The sequence below is a fragment of the Pyxicephalus adspersus genome, chromosome 4 (genome assembly GCF_032062135.1).
Source record: "Pyxicephalus adspersus chromosome 4, UCB_Pads_2.0, whole genome shotgun sequence".
In the NCBI taxonomy this organism is placed as follows: domain Eukaryota; kingdom Metazoa; phylum Chordata; class Amphibia; order Anura; family Pyxicephalidae; genus Pyxicephalus; species Pyxicephalus adspersus.
This window is the reverse complement of record NC_092861.1, coordinates 61826312-61841897: the sequence shown is the minus strand read 5'-3', so window position 1 is coordinate 61841897 and position 15586 is coordinate 61826312. Positions and strand designations below refer to the sequence as shown.

Sequence of the window (15586 nt, the reverse complement as noted above, 5' to 3'; positions counted from 1 at the left end):
ATCCTATTATAAACTAGCATTCTTATTACATTTCTCCATGGTATTTTTTGAGACTATGATGTTGATGTAGATTTATTATTTGAATCAACAGGGACATTCCCATATTTCCTGCATGCCTGGAACAGTGCGGCGTTGGAATTACCCTTCACCCCTTTGCATTGGTAAGCACGTGTTTATTATCTTGTATGACTTTTCATGTAGAGACTTGGACATTCTCACATTACACAATATAATGTAATGAATAAAAAAATGTATGAAACAAACATTAGCAATCACTATTTCAAAATGGTCATTGCTTAAGTCAGACTAGTACTAGTTGGATTGTCATGAAAAACCATGGGCACTTATCACATCGGGGTTTTCATACAATGGTCACCTACTATTCCTAACATAATCCTTCTTATAAAACGGTTGTTGCCACTATACAAGCACCCTAGCTGTATCACAGGTGATAGCAATTTCACCGGTTAAACTACAAAATCAAATGCCATTAGTGGTTGCCATTTTATATTGTTCTCTGATGTCCAAGCAAAAATATGTGAGACATCTACATTTTACTATGCTTTTAAATGTTTCCATTAGCAAAATGTGGTGGAACACTACTGAAGATGGCTGGGGTAATCCTAAGTCCGGGTTTTCCTGGAAACTACCCAAGCAACTTGGACTGTACCTGGAAAATTTCATTACCGGTTGGTTTTGGTATGTATTTAGACTAAGCCACTACCAAACAGAATATATAGCTACCATAATCACTGCCTATTTGTTCAAATGTTTCTTTTTATATTTCAGGGGCTCACATTCAGTTTGAAAATTTTTCAACTGAGGCAAATCATGATATTCTTGAGATACAAAATGGACCCTATCATACAAGTTCTCAAATTGGACAGTTTAGTGGTCTTGAACTTCCATCATCATTGCTAAGCACAACTCATGAAGTTCTTATTCACTTTTTTAGTGATCATTCTGAAAATCGACAAGGGTTTAAGCTTGTTTATCAAGGTAAAGAAAATATGACGCATTACTGGTAAATACATCTGTGTTTGAAAAGTTGTAGTCTATAAATTTGACTTTAGTGGTTTTGTTGCATCATATAAAACGTAACTAAAATGTAAAATACATAGAATCAACTAAACCTTGAGTGGGATCCTACTATAAATATTTATTCATTTATTGTTGTTGTTTTAAATAGAATTGTCAAAGTTGTGATACATTACAAGTTCATTATTGCTCCTGATGACTCTTGAGGAAAATCCACTTATCTTTTGTCCTGCCGTTACAATGGCTTTCATTTAAAAGTAATGCCCTGGTTTATGTTATTAAAAAGCATTTCAGCACATTCCTATGCAGACAATCTACTAGGTAGCTGAATAAATCCAAAGTATTCACCAATAATTGGATGTCACTCAAACCCGGTATGAATAATTTTCTTAAAGGAAAGCTGGAGACAGAACTTTCTTATTTCATTCTAATTTTCAATTTTGTTACATTTTAAACACCATAAATGTTACATATCATAAAGGGTAAAATTTGACTAATTTAAACTAAAACATAAGATTTATTAGCAATAAAGAGCAAAATATAACAAAATAAATGCTGTTGTCTCACTAACCATTTTGAGTGAACCCCAATAATTCCTTTTTTGTTACTAATTTAACACTTACAGCTCTGGGTAAGAAGAAACTTGTAGCCTGCAAGAAGCACAGTGGGTGCCGATCTAAATGAAATCTCTTAGCATAACCATGTGTGCTTTAAATGTCCAGTTCTACTGAAAAAAAAAGAACAAGGGCATACAGTAGTATAAATCCTTTTATATATTACATACATATTACATATTTCATGCAGTTAGCATTTGAGATCATGTGCATGTGGCTACATTTAGGACTTTCTTTTTAGCTCATCGGGTCACATAAAAATAGTAACATAAATCCTATTGAATATGTATCTGCAATATATTTTTGGAATATCATACTTGTTAGCTTTTGTGCTCAACTGTTGTCTCTTTTTAATGTGAGACTGACCTCCTGTATAGGTCATAAATATGCTACATGTATTAAAAATGCATCTAGGCAGGGGGCGTGGCCTAGCCGGCGAGCGCGATGGCCGTGTAATTCCAGGGCTCCTCAGACGCCGCCCGCAATCTGCAAGATATCGGGAGCTTACTTACCCATCCATGGGCAAACAGAGGAAGGCCAGAGTGGGGAGGTTTCCCCCGCCCCCAGCACCGCTTCCAGCATCTGGGCAGCCCTCCATAAGGGACTATATACAGGATTCCCCGGCGTCCTCTTCAGCTGCCAAAATGGCGCCGACCTCCTCCCCGCACACGTGGCAGCGGGGAGAGGGAGAAGAGCTCCTGGAGGACGGGGACTCACAGCACTCAGCACGATCCACGGATGAGGGGGCTCTGCGGTCATCCTCCCCCCGGGACTCAGGAACATCTTCCCCTGGCTCGGTGAGTCCTGCGGGATATAGAGGGGGAAGTCTCTCCCCTGCAGTCTCCCCTCAGGGAGAGGATGCATATCAGGTGGCAGTGGCTGGAGACACAGTGGCTGAGGGGATAGATACGCTACAGCAAGAGGGGGCCTCTCCACACCATAGGGCTCTATGCCCACCGAGATCTGGGAGGAGGTTAGCTCCAGATTCACCTTTGATGGCCCCCAATTCTCCCATTAGAAGTGCGCTCTACTCTAGCAAGGGGGAGAGGGAGGATAAGACCATGAGGCACAGGGCCTTATCCAGCCCGTCCATGCGGAAAGAAGGGGGGACTCCCTTCTCAGATGCTTCCTATAACCCTACCTGGCAGCAATACCTGCAGATCCTCCCAACTAAAGATGATTTTCAAAAATTGGTTGCTGAAGTGCAGGCAACTTGCCGTTCTGAAATTGGGGCCTTGCGGGCTGACCTCCAATCCCTGGCTGGCAGAGTGGATGATCTGGACGATACAGTGTTACATGCAAAGGAAGATATAACTGCGCTCTCACATAAAGTGGAAGAAAGTGATCAGAAAATAAGAGAGCTACAGCGTCAGATAGAGGACATGGATAATAAGTCACGCCGAAATAATATTAGAGTGCGGGGTCTCCCTGAAGCAACCAGAGATAATGATCTTAAACCAGTGCTGCAAGCCTTCTTTGCCAAGGTTCTGGGACGCCCCTCTCCCCGGGAGGTTCATATTCAAAGGGCCTTTAGAACATCCAAACGTCCGGGCTCTGCAGCCAGACTTAGAGATGTGATTTGCCAGCTAGCTGATGCTGAAATGAAGGATGACATCATGTCCACGGCTAGAAATATGCGCAATCTCGAATTCGATGGGGCCCCTCTCCAACTTTACCAGGACTTATCATGGCATACATTACAGCAGCGCCGCCTTCTCCAGCCTTTACTGACTATTCTTAGAGATGGCCGCATTCCTTATAGATGGGGCTTCCCTTTCAGCCTCATTGCACGACAGGAAGGGAGAACTGTTATTCTGCGGTCCCCGGAGGACTTAAATTCTTTCTGCAGAGACTTGGGGATTCCCCGCCCGAAGTTACCTGGATGGGAGCAAGAGGTAGCCGGTGGTTTCGGGGAAGAGATCCAAGGCTCACCGTTGGGACGCGGCCTCGCCACCTGGCCGATCTCCTCCTCTACGCCGCTGAAGTTGTGGCAGCCCACCCTATAATGTGCATTTACTGGTTTACTACTTTAACGTGTTCTATTGCAGAGGTTTATGCTATACATTTTAATCTATACACAATGCTTAGATGTGTCTTTCCCTCTCATTGATAGGGTATGCTTGTGTATTATTATTATTATTAAACAGGATTTATATAGCGCCAACATATTACGCAGCGCTGTACATTAAATAGGGATTGCAAATGACAGACTAATACAGACAGTGATACAGGAGGAGAGGACCCTGCCCCGAAGAGCTTACAATCTAGTAGGTGGGGGAATTTCACACACAAAGGATGTGAGATATGTAGTGTGGGAAGTAGTGATGGTTTCAAATGACAAAAGAAGCCGGGTAGGCAAGTTTGAAAAAATGGGTTTTGAGCGCTCTTTTAAATGAGCAGAAAGTAGGAGCAAGCCGAATAGGACGAGGAAGACCATTCCAGAGAGTTGGAGCAGCTCTAGAAAAGTCTTTTATTCATGCGTGTGATGAGGTTATGAGTGAGGAAGTCATTAGTAGGTCATTGGAGGAGCCGAGAGAGCGGCAGGGGGAGTATTTTTTAACCATGTCAGAGATGTAAGTGGGACAATACCTGTGTAGGGATTATTAATTGCTGCTTTTACATGTAGGAGGTTAATATTATACCTGTTTGCTGGTTTTACTACTGTGTTTAAGCGGCTTTTGTGCTTTCTATGTTGAAATACCCGATATTGACGCAGCCCTGGGGGGGGCTTGGGACTGTACCTGGCATTAGCCGGGGGGGGGGTACCTGGCTCGCCCTAGAGGCTTTTCCTAATGGCGGCCGGCGTCGGCCTAATCTACTTTCTTTTTATGGAAGGATCTATGCGGATTCCTGGTTTAATTCCACTGGCCTTCTGGGTTCATTGCCCCTCTGGAGGGAGTTGTTCATCTGCTCTAAGAAGTTGTTCCCTGTGTTCACCTTGTGTGTGGTGGGGACCGGCGGATGTCATTCCCTTTTTGGTCGCCTATCGGCGAATGTTACTTTGCTGGTTTGCTTCCTTCCCCTGGTTTTTTGTTTTCTCCCAGATTGCTCTGAAGTTTATCCCTGTTCCTCTACACCCTCTTCCCTTTTTTGATGGTAACACTATGTCTGGTTGTAACTGGTCTTGCAGAATTTTCTCCAGGTCACCACAAGAGTGCTCTTTTACAGGGGGGGAGCTGGATGAAGTAATGTGGTTCTTTTTTATTCATAATGGCTACAAAGATTTTATCTATTAATGTCCGGGGCTTAAATTCTAACATAAAACGTAAACTGGCACTTAGGGAGTTTAAACGTATGTCCTCAGATGTGGTCTTCCTACAGGAGACTCATTTTGATAGCTCGGGTAATTTTAATTTTGCTTCCAGACTTTATCCTCAGGTGTACCAGGCTAACTCCCAGTGTAAGAAAAAAGCTGGAGTGGCGGTCCTCATGAAAGATTCTGTTAAATTTACACTATCTCGTTCTATACTGGACAAGGGGGGGAGATACATTATCCTGAATGGCTCGGTACAAGGAGTGCCTATCACGCTATGCAATGTGTATGCTCCTAATCAGGGTCAGATCCACTTCCTTAGCAAAGTTTTGTCTCTCCTTAAGAAATTTGACCATACTTACTTAATAGTGGGAGGTGACTTTAATGTGACGTTTTCCCCGACCTTGGATAGACATGCTTTGATCCAATCCCAGCCCTCAAGGCAGGGGTCCAAACAATCCTGGGGGTTTAGACAATTGATCAGGAGGTACCAACTCTACGATAATTGGCGTATCCACCATCCTTCTGGTAGACAATATTCCTTCTACTCTTCTTCCCATAGAACTCATACCTGCATAGATTATTTGTTCACTAATCTCCCTCTTTTGAGAAATAGTATCTCTGCGGAGATTCACCTGATCTCCTGGTCGGATCATGCTCCTATCACATTGGAGGTGTTACTCTCCCTCAAACCGACGGGAGTTTGTCACTGGAGGCTCAATGAGTATTTAATTAAACAACCAGAAACCAAATCCTTCCTTTCCACTAATTTACAAACTTTTTTCAGGGAAAATGAAGGCTCTGTTACCCACCTTTCCACACTTTGGGAGGCGCACAAGGCTGTGATTAGAGGACATTGCATAGCTCTGGGCTCCAAGCTTAAACGGGATACTAATTTGCAACGTTCTCTTACAATGCAGGCCTTGAGATCTGTTGAGGCCAAATATACGTTAAAACCGTCTTTGAGACTTTTGGGGAAAATTACCACCCTTAGATCTAAAATTCGAGCTATCGAGCTGAGGAAGGTTGGTTGGCAGATGCAGAGAACCCGCCAGCTGTACTACCATAAAGGTAACAAGGCGGATTCCTTGCTGGCCAGTAAACTGAGGGATATGCAGCTAAATTCCTCCCCGGGAGCAGTTAAGGATGATGGCGGGTTGGTCCGTTATGATCCTTCTCAAATTGCTGCTTGCTTTGAAGCATATTATTCACGCTTGTATCAGACAGTTCATAGAGCCCAAGCCCCTTTGGGGAGACTACTGATCCCTAATATAGATTCTTACCTAGCACAAGTAGACCTTCCTAGACTTGAACCTGAATGCCTAGAGCAACTTATTTGCCCCATTACAGAGGAGGAACTTGCAAAAATTATTAGCCAACTTCCATCATCTAAGGCCCCGGGTCCAGATGGACTCACTTATCTATACTATAAAACGTTTTTGCCAGAACTCTCCTCATACCTTGTCCAACTGTTTAATGATTTTCTGAACGGAAAGCCGATCCCTCCCGCTATGTCTACGTCACATATTACGGTTATTCCAAAACCGGGTAAAGACCCTATGGATTGCTCAAATTATAGGCCAAAATATAATTACAAAAAAAAATGCATCTAGGCTGTCTGGTGATTCTAAATAATTTAATAAATAAAGATTAATTACTGTTATTTTATTTTCAGAATTCTGTTCTCTGTTTTCTTCCTTTTTATGAATATTTTTATGTCTAAACTGTCTCAAGTTCTCATTAACATTTATTCCAAATGCTGATTTTATTTTTCAGCCTATGAATTGCAAAACTGTCCAGCCCCTCATCCATTTAAGAATGGGTACATCATTAATTCTGATTATAGCGTTGGACAATCAATATCTTTTGAATGTTATCCAGGATATGTTCTGATAGGACACACTGTTCTCACTTGCCAACATGGTATTAATAGAAACTGGAACTATCCTTTTCCTAGATGTGAAGGTAAGTGCATTATCCTAAGAGCTTCTTTGCCAATTACTTACTTTTTAAGTGCTTCACAAAAAAGCATTGAAAGCTTCCTTTTTTATTTAAAGAAAGATTAATTAAAACAGTCCTTAAATAGAACCTAAATGCATTGACTGCTCACTGTGAATCATTGTCACTGAACATAGACAATGATTATCAGTGGTGTTTTGCAAAAACATTGAATTTTCCTGTATAAAGAGCCTTGCTTTTCTAACAAGCAATTATTTATTGTTTCTGAGATTAACATTACAACTTGCACCTTCTATGAGGCTCTCTGAAGGGAACTAAATATGATAGCATAAATAGGGCAATTTGCTTTGTGATTCATTAGCCCTAATGTTTCATTATTGTGTAAGTATTCAGCAGTCCCTCATTGTGCAATGATTGTGTCTGTTTTTCATGCTTCGCAAAACCTTTGTTGCTAAGGTTAATAATCTGAAGAAAAAGTAGTCAATAACTTCAGCACTCACAAGGAGAGAAAAAAATAATAATGCTCATTTTATAGTGCCTGGCTTAAATGAAGTGTATCACACTGTACTTTCATTTAAACTAAAGTAATGACTACATTAATTATTTGTAAAGTGGAATATAAGTGGCTTTCATGTGTACAGTCTAACAAAAGTTTGTAGTCTTACTTTTCAGATTGAACTTCCCTGTTCCTTAACTAATATTTCATAAGTAGACATTTCTTTTCTCTATTTCTATTATTTTTCACATAAAGTTGTATAGGGACAGATTATGTTGAGACTAACAATATTCTAAACGTCCATGAATTTAAAGAGTATGTCAAATCAAACTTTTTTCCATTTAGTTTCAGTTTTAATAAAAGCTGCATAATATGTTGGAGCTATAAAAATCCTGTTGTTTATTATTATTATTATTATATTAATAATAATAATAATAATAATAAATTGTCCAAATTCCTCCCTGCTCTTATTCATGGGGATCAAACGGGTTTCATCCCATTAAGACAAGCGGGGGATAATACCAGAAGGGTGAATAATATCATTGATATTATTAACAAACGGAAAACACCATCAGTGATACTTAGTCTTGATGCCGAAAAGGCCTTTGACCGGCTCAGTTGGCCATTTCTTTTTTCTACTCTGGATAGAATGGGTTTTAAGGGCCCCTTTGTTAAAGCAATTGAGGCCCTTTACTCGGCCCCTTCAGCTTCGGTCAAACTCCCCCAGGCCTCTTCTACTGTATTTGCGATTAGAAATGGGACGAGACAGGGATGTCCTTTATCACCCCTGCTTTTTGCTTTATGTATAGAACCCCTGGCGGCCAATATTCGTTCCAATCAGAATATACATGGGATCTCGGTGAAGGGGAAGGACTATAAGCTCTCCCTATATGCGGATGATATTTTACTGACTCTGACTCAGCCGCTCATTTCCCTTCCCAATTTGTGGGAGGAGTTAAAGAGATATGGGGCTCTTGCGGGATTCAAGGTTAATTCCTCTAAGTCGGAAGCCTTGCCTCTACATGTCCCCTCCACTACCCTGCAACCCTTGCGTGACTCTTTTTCCTTTATCTGGCAAGAGCATTCCCTCCGTTATTTGGGGACACATATTACTACCAACTATTCCCAAATATACTCCCATAATTTCCCCCCTTTGTTCAGGGAGGTGACAAATCTACTGAGTAAGTGGCGGAATCATCAATTATCACTATTGGGTAGGATAGCCTCGGTTAAAATGATGCTCCTCCCTAAACTGCTGTATTTGTTTGAGACATTGCCAGTTAGAGTGCCGCTAGCGGCTCTGAAAAGGGTCCAGCTGGAGTTTCTTCAATTTATATGGGCTTATAAAAGACATAGAGTAGCTAAGTCTATTGTTTGCACACCCAGAGAATGGGGAGGGCTGGGGGCTCCAGATGTTCAAAAATACTACGTAGCAGCCCAATTGCGACACCTTTTGTTATGGACCTCACCGTGTCCCCCTAGTGTTTGTGCAGAACTGGAGAAGGAATGGATAGCACCCATCCATCCTAATGCTATGCTATGGAGCTCCTCTATAGTGTTGAAGGGAAATGATCTGACGGCACCTATGGTTTTCACAAGAAATATATGGAGAACCTGCAGGGTTAAATATGCTTTAGTATCTTCCCCCTCCAGATTAACTTCCATAATCTATAACCCTCAGATATCAGATAGTCTCTTGCACTCAATGGCCGGGCCCTGGGGGGATAAGGGCTTATTTCAGATTAGGCATATCTTGCACCCAGTAGAGCGGCGGTTACTTACCTTTGCTGAACTGGGAGACAGATTTGGACTTCCCCGGTCCTCATTTTATGCCTACCTACAGATAAGACATTATATCTTATCCTTACAACCTTCCGCCACCTTCCAGGCTCTTACTACATTTGAGCGACTATGTTCGGAGGGCCCTTATACCAAAGGAACGATCTCCTCTATATATCGTATCCTGGACGCTTCCATGCGGGGTAGTTCCTTTAAATTTGCTTATATGCTCAAATGGGAGGAAGTTCTAGGTCAGTCCTTGACTACAGAGGACTGGCTTTGTATATGGGAGGCGGCCCATAAAAGCTCTATCAGTGCCCTGTATAAAGAAAATTTGTACAAAATTGTGCTTCGGTGGTATCACACACCGACGGTGCTTCACCGGCTGTTTCCTAACGTGGATCCTATGTGCTGGAGGTGTGGTACATGCCGAGGTACAATAGAACATATATTCTGGTTCTGTCCGATCATTCAGCCGTATTGGTCGCAGGTTAATGATCTGGTATCAGAGGTGACTCATGAACAGGTGACACTAGACCCCTTGCATCATTTTCTGGGGCGACCTCTTCTAAATGTCCCAAGCACATCCCGTAAACTAATATCCCATATTTTGGTTGCAGCACGTACATTGATAGCCTCCAGATGGAAATCAACGTCTCCACCCTCTTTGGAGAATCTTCACACACGAATACATGAGATCCGTCTTATGGAATATCTTACGGCACTCATTAGAGACACGATGGCCAAATTTGAGTTGGTTTGGGGGGCATGGGACCATTTTTATCCAAATCTGTGTCGCTGATAGGAGTGATTTCTTTATTCCTTAACTGTGCAATGCCTTAGGTCTCAGGTTTTAATTGGTATTACTCCTTTAGAGATTTCTATGCTACCTTGTGAAAGTTAATGTATATTGATTATTTTTCTTTTGTGTGACTCTGGAATATGTGTTGAATTTTTTTCTTCTTATAGTGTTACTACCCCCTTATGTTTTTCCTCCCTTTTTTTTTCTTCTGTACCCTGTTAAAAATTCAATCAAAATATAATTACAAAAAAAAATGCATCTAGGCTGTCTGGTGATTCTAAATAATTTAATAAATAAAGATTAATTACTGTTATTTTATTTTCAGAATTCTGTTCTCTGTTTTCTTCCTTTTTATGAATATTTTTATGTCTAAACTGTCTCAAGTTCTCATTAACATTTATTCCAAATGCTGATTTTATTTTTCAGCCTATGAATTGCAAAACTGTCCAGCCCCTCATCCATTTAAGAATGGGTACATCATTAATTCTGATTATAGCGTTGGACAATCAATATCTTTTGAATGTTATCCAGGATATGTTCTGATAGGACACACTGTTCTCACTTGCCAACATGGTATTAATAGAAACTGGAACTATCCTTTTCCTAGATGTGAAGGTAAGTGCATTATCCTAAGAGCTTCTTTGCCAATTACTTACTTTTTAAGTGCTTCACAAAAAAGCATTGAAAGCTTCCTTTTTTATTTAAAGAAAGATTAATTAAAACAGTCCTTAAATAGAACCTAAATGCATTGACTGCTCACTGTGAATCATTGTCACTGAACATAGACAATGATTATCAGTGGTGTTTTGCAAAAACATTGAATTTTCCTGTATAAAGAGCCTTGCTTTTCTAACAAGCAATTATTTATTGTTTCTGAGATTAACATTACAACTTGCACCTTCTATGAGGCTCTCTGAAGGGAACTAAATATGATAGCATAAATAGGGCAATTTGCTTTGTGATTCATTAGCCCTAATGTTTCATTATTGTGTAAGTATTCAGCAGTCCCTCATTGTGCAATGATTGTGTCTGTTTTTCATGCTTCGCAAAACCTTTGTTGCTAAGGTTAATAATCTGAAGAAAAAGTAGTCAATAACTTCAGCACTCACAAGGAGAGAAAAAAATAATAATGCTCATTTTATAGTGCCTGGCTTAAATGAAGTGTATCACACTGTACTTTCATTTAAACTAAAGTAATGACTACATTAATTATTTGTAAAGTGGAATATAAGTGGCTTTCATGTGTACAGTCTAACAAAAGTTTGTAGTCTTACTTTTCAGATTGAACTTCCCTGTTCCTTAACTAATATTTCATAAGTAGACATTTCTTTTCTCTATTTCTATTATTTTTCACATAAAGTTGTATAGGGACAGATTATGTTGAGACTAACAATATTCTAAACGTCCATGAATTTAAAGAGTATGTCAAATCAAACTTTTTTCCATTTAGTTTCAGTTTTAATAAAAGCTGCATAATATGTTGGAGCTATAAAAATCCTGTTGTTTATTATTATTATTATTATTATATTAATAATAATAATAATAATAATAATAATAAAAAGTAGGGATGGGTTGACCTTTTTTCCTGTTTTGATTGTTCTCTGTGTCCCCATTTGTCACATTAAAGCAATAGGTTACAGAAAGTCACTTATTGGCGACATTGTTTCAGAAACAGCTGAATAATATTTATTATTTTGTTTACTTTGGAGAGATTACTTCTTGTTTCCTGATTCATTTTAAGAACAGGAAAACAAAGGGATCTTCTTTGTGGGGTTTTAACCTTTACATAAACATTGGCTGCACATTCACAAACTTCACATCAATGCAAGCAATGCTCAAAGTTGTCAGACTGATATCATTGCACCAAGGTAACCTTTCCCATTTTTGTGAAAACCTCTGCAGAGCCATTAAAAATGCTCTTTTGAAAGGTAGGAATTATGATAAGTTGGACTTACCTTTAAAGTGGAACTAAAGTTTCAATTTAAAAATTTGCAATCAGGGAAGCCTTTAGTGCAGAAAGTGACAGGCAAATATTCCATACCTGCATTTATTGCTTACTTTATTACCTCCCTGGTTGCTAGGTCACCTCTCATCTCTGACTCCAGATATCTCCAAAGTCTCCAATTTGGAATGGCTAGCATTCTAGAGAATCAAAGCAGCCGGCACCTGCCGTTCTACCCTTGTACTATCCTAGTTTTCTACTGCTATTCTCCATCACCTTCTTCTTTATAATTGTACAGAGCTGATCTCTCCAATAACAGGCCCTCTTTCCCCTCTACATGATACACTTAAGGTAAAGGGCAGGGGGCACAAACAGTTATGATGGCTGGGAATGGGAATGCGATAGAGGTGATAGCACAATTTTGGGGGGGGGGGGATGTAGCACATCCACTCACCCCCTGCTCAATTGGTCATATTCTAATCAAATTTTACTTACTGAATTTCATCTTCATCTATTTACTGACTGAAGTTCATGTTCAAATATAAGGTCAATGCTGATAAATTATTTTCTGTGCAATCAATGAAAGAAAAGTGGAAGCTTGTAAAAAAAAGTATTACATGATTATTCATAATCAAAAGAAAATTGCATTTCTAAAGGCTAAAAAATGTTGTTAATGTTAGAATTACTGTGACTGTGTGATAGTTTGCATCATTCTGGTTACAAATCAAAGCACAGTTTGGAATATAATTCTGAAAATTGTCTGTTAAGAACTATAAATGACTAGGCTGGTTAGTTCTGCATTTTAATGCATTTTGTTTCTATTTCAGCACCTTGCGGATATAATGTGTCATCAGAAAATGGCACCATTTACTCTCCAGGATTTCCAGATGAATATCCCAATTCAAAGGACTGTACTTGGTTTATTTCTGTTCCACAGGGTCATGGGGTTTATATTAACTTTACTTTGCTTCAGACCGAACCAGTGAATGATTACATTGCAGTATGGTATGTGACCCATAGTAAATAAATTGCTTTTAAATTGATTATTTTTCCTTGACTCTGCAACTATGTAATGGATGTGGGACTACTGCTTGACATTTTTAAGAAGTAAAATAATAATACGTAAGGTCAGAACATGAATTTGAAAAACTAATCAATTTTTATAGATACATACATAGCACACATTAAATAAGTGATCAATCACTAGTATTTTACCACTCTCTCGTAGTCTGAGGTCTCATTAGAAACTTTCTGGCAGAGACAGTTAATATACTGTGAAATGCAGTATGTATAAGGAGTAGATTTCTTATTTTAAGGTGAAGTACACAAAAATGAATTACATTCAGAACAAGGTGTGCAAATCTACTGCAAATGTATGCAATATGCATTAATGTACAAATTAATAGTAATACACAAGTCATCAAGTCAAAAGCAGAAGGGCTTTTCAGGCTCCATCAGTGGTACTTTTTTTCATTCATTAGACTTCTTTTTTTAATAAACCTAGGGCAGTCTGCATGCAAATGTAGATTGCAAAGAAGAACCCACCATTCCAGGCTCACATCCACCCATCAAAGTGTTTTACATTTTTATATCTCACCTTTAGAGGCAGCCCAATTTCTTTATTAGGGCTGTGGACTTCAAGAGGAGTACTAAGACAGGTTGCTGTTCAAACTTCAATTCACCCTAACCAAGTTGTATGTTACGACTTGCCTAAATTATTCTTCAATACATAACATATAACTCTGAAAAGTAACCTTAAAACTTTGTTCACGTGTACTTTAGCTTAGAGAAGTATAAATAAGCATTTTCAAATCTTTTATCAAGTTAAGCACAGAGGAAGAGAACAGTGACTTTAAACAAGCTGCTATCAGAATTTAGTAAGCTTCAATACTAGTTAAACCTTTTTGAAAACCCTGATGAAGCCTGTGAACAGTTTGTATGAAAGTTAGCACTCCAAGATCTGTGTTAAACATTCCTAAACTGGAAATAATGTTTCTTTATAACAAAGCTGTTTGAGCTTGCCAATTTTTTTGCAAAAGCTTGCTATACAAGCTGCTCTTTATATAAAATGGAAACCTGTATGAGCATATGAGCTAGTTTTTAAAGTGGAGCCTTTAGTGACATTCATAGTCTACTTGAATATACTCCTATTGAATTATAATATTTGAAAACAGTATTTTTTTTTTCAAAATAAAATTGTGTCCTAAATTATTAAAAAGCAAATGTTCCTTGGATTGAGATTATTTAATAATCTGCTTCAACCTGGAAAAGCAATTCCTTAGATTTCTCTTTACTAATAATCAAAGTGAAACATTTTGTCTCTTTAGGTAAGCGACTTTAACAGGTAGATATTCTATGTCGGATATTTGTAAGCACGGTCAAGAACTCCACAGACATTTGGATTTACCATATCATCTCTAAACCAGCAGCACAATCCAGGAAAGAGAAACTGACCCTGGATAATGCCTATACAATGATGACTTCATCCTTTCTTTGGGAGGGAATACATACATGTACACATTAGTCTACACATTATATAAAAAAGTGGAAGTAAAATAAATCCCATTATTGGTGTCAGTGGAATAAAAATAAAACTTCTAGAATAATTACCAATGTAATAAAGGGGTTTTACCCTGCAAAAATGATTTACACCCAAGATAAGACACAACATAAAAATAATAATGGGTAGGTTGAAAGGGTCACACTTTGTGCAGAAGCAGCCAATTTATCAAGAAAAACTGTCAAAACACATCAATGGCCCCAAAAAGCTTATCCTTTTACGAACATAGCTTGCCTTAGCACATGACATGTGTTATGATACATTATTGTTATTATTGTGCATTGCATGTGTTGGAATGTGTTTTTAATTGGACTGTAATGCTCCAAAAAGTAAATAATAATGCACATTATGGCAGTTGCGTAAAACTATCATTGTGTGTATTGCATTAGCTTGCAGATGTGGATAGGCTTATGGCAGATCCCGTAAGCTCTTGCCATAACACTTCGTACCTTACGTACCAGGGCATACCTGTAAATACTAATGCCATTGGCAAGGGATAAAACCAATGTCTATTGTGCATAATTTACTTGAAAAAAAAAAAGTTTTTGTTCCTTTGTCTGTCGTTGTTTTGAGCCACCTAGTCTGCTTGTAAATATAAAAAAAAAAACAAACAAAAAAAACGTGCACATCTGCACTTCCTACACTTAGTGAGTCTAATGTGTTATTCATATTATGTGACACTATCAGAACTCCCTGATTGGCTGCAGTTTTTGACTATCTGATTATATATTATAACACATTAAGTTCACTGAAGTGTGGGACTGCATCTGTTCATTTAAAGTTTGTGAAGTCAGTAGAGAGTTTTTTTATTTATTTTATAACAAGAAACAGACAGTGGCAACCCTGATCCATATGATAATGGTCACTGGAACAAATACATGGAGTGAATCCCCCTGAAAACAGAAAAAACAAGACAAGACAATTTACCAAAATAACAATTGATTGCTGTTTTTATTCTCCAGTAAAAAAAAAATAACATTGATTACTCCACAAAGTGGTCATCCACATTTGCAAGAAAAATGTGCTATAATGCTGATATTTCCATATAAGTAACTGTGTGTGCCTGCATGTATCATGTGTTTTTGTTATTATTATCATTATCATTTTTATTAATGTTTATTTAAGGAACTATGCCAATGGGTT

General features: G+C 38.7%; 1 protein-coding gene across 1 annotated transcript in view; it reads left to right on the top strand.

Annotated features, from left to right (window-relative positions):
• Window positions 1-15586, top strand: part of CSMD1 (CUB and Sushi multiple domains 1) — an 819458-nt gene that overhangs the window by 703571 nt on the left and 100301 nt on the right. Inside the window, exons 39-43 of the mRNA XM_072408428.1 lie at window positions 92-161; window positions 583-699; window positions 790-999; window positions 6682-6870; window positions 12711-12888. Of these exons, the coding sequence (XP_072264529.1) occupies window positions 92-161; window positions 583-699; window positions 790-999; window positions 6682-6870; window positions 12711-12888 (764 nt within the window). The remainder of the gene's footprint in view (window positions 1-91; window positions 162-582; window positions 700-789; window positions 1000-6681; window positions 6871-12710; window positions 12889-15586) is intronic.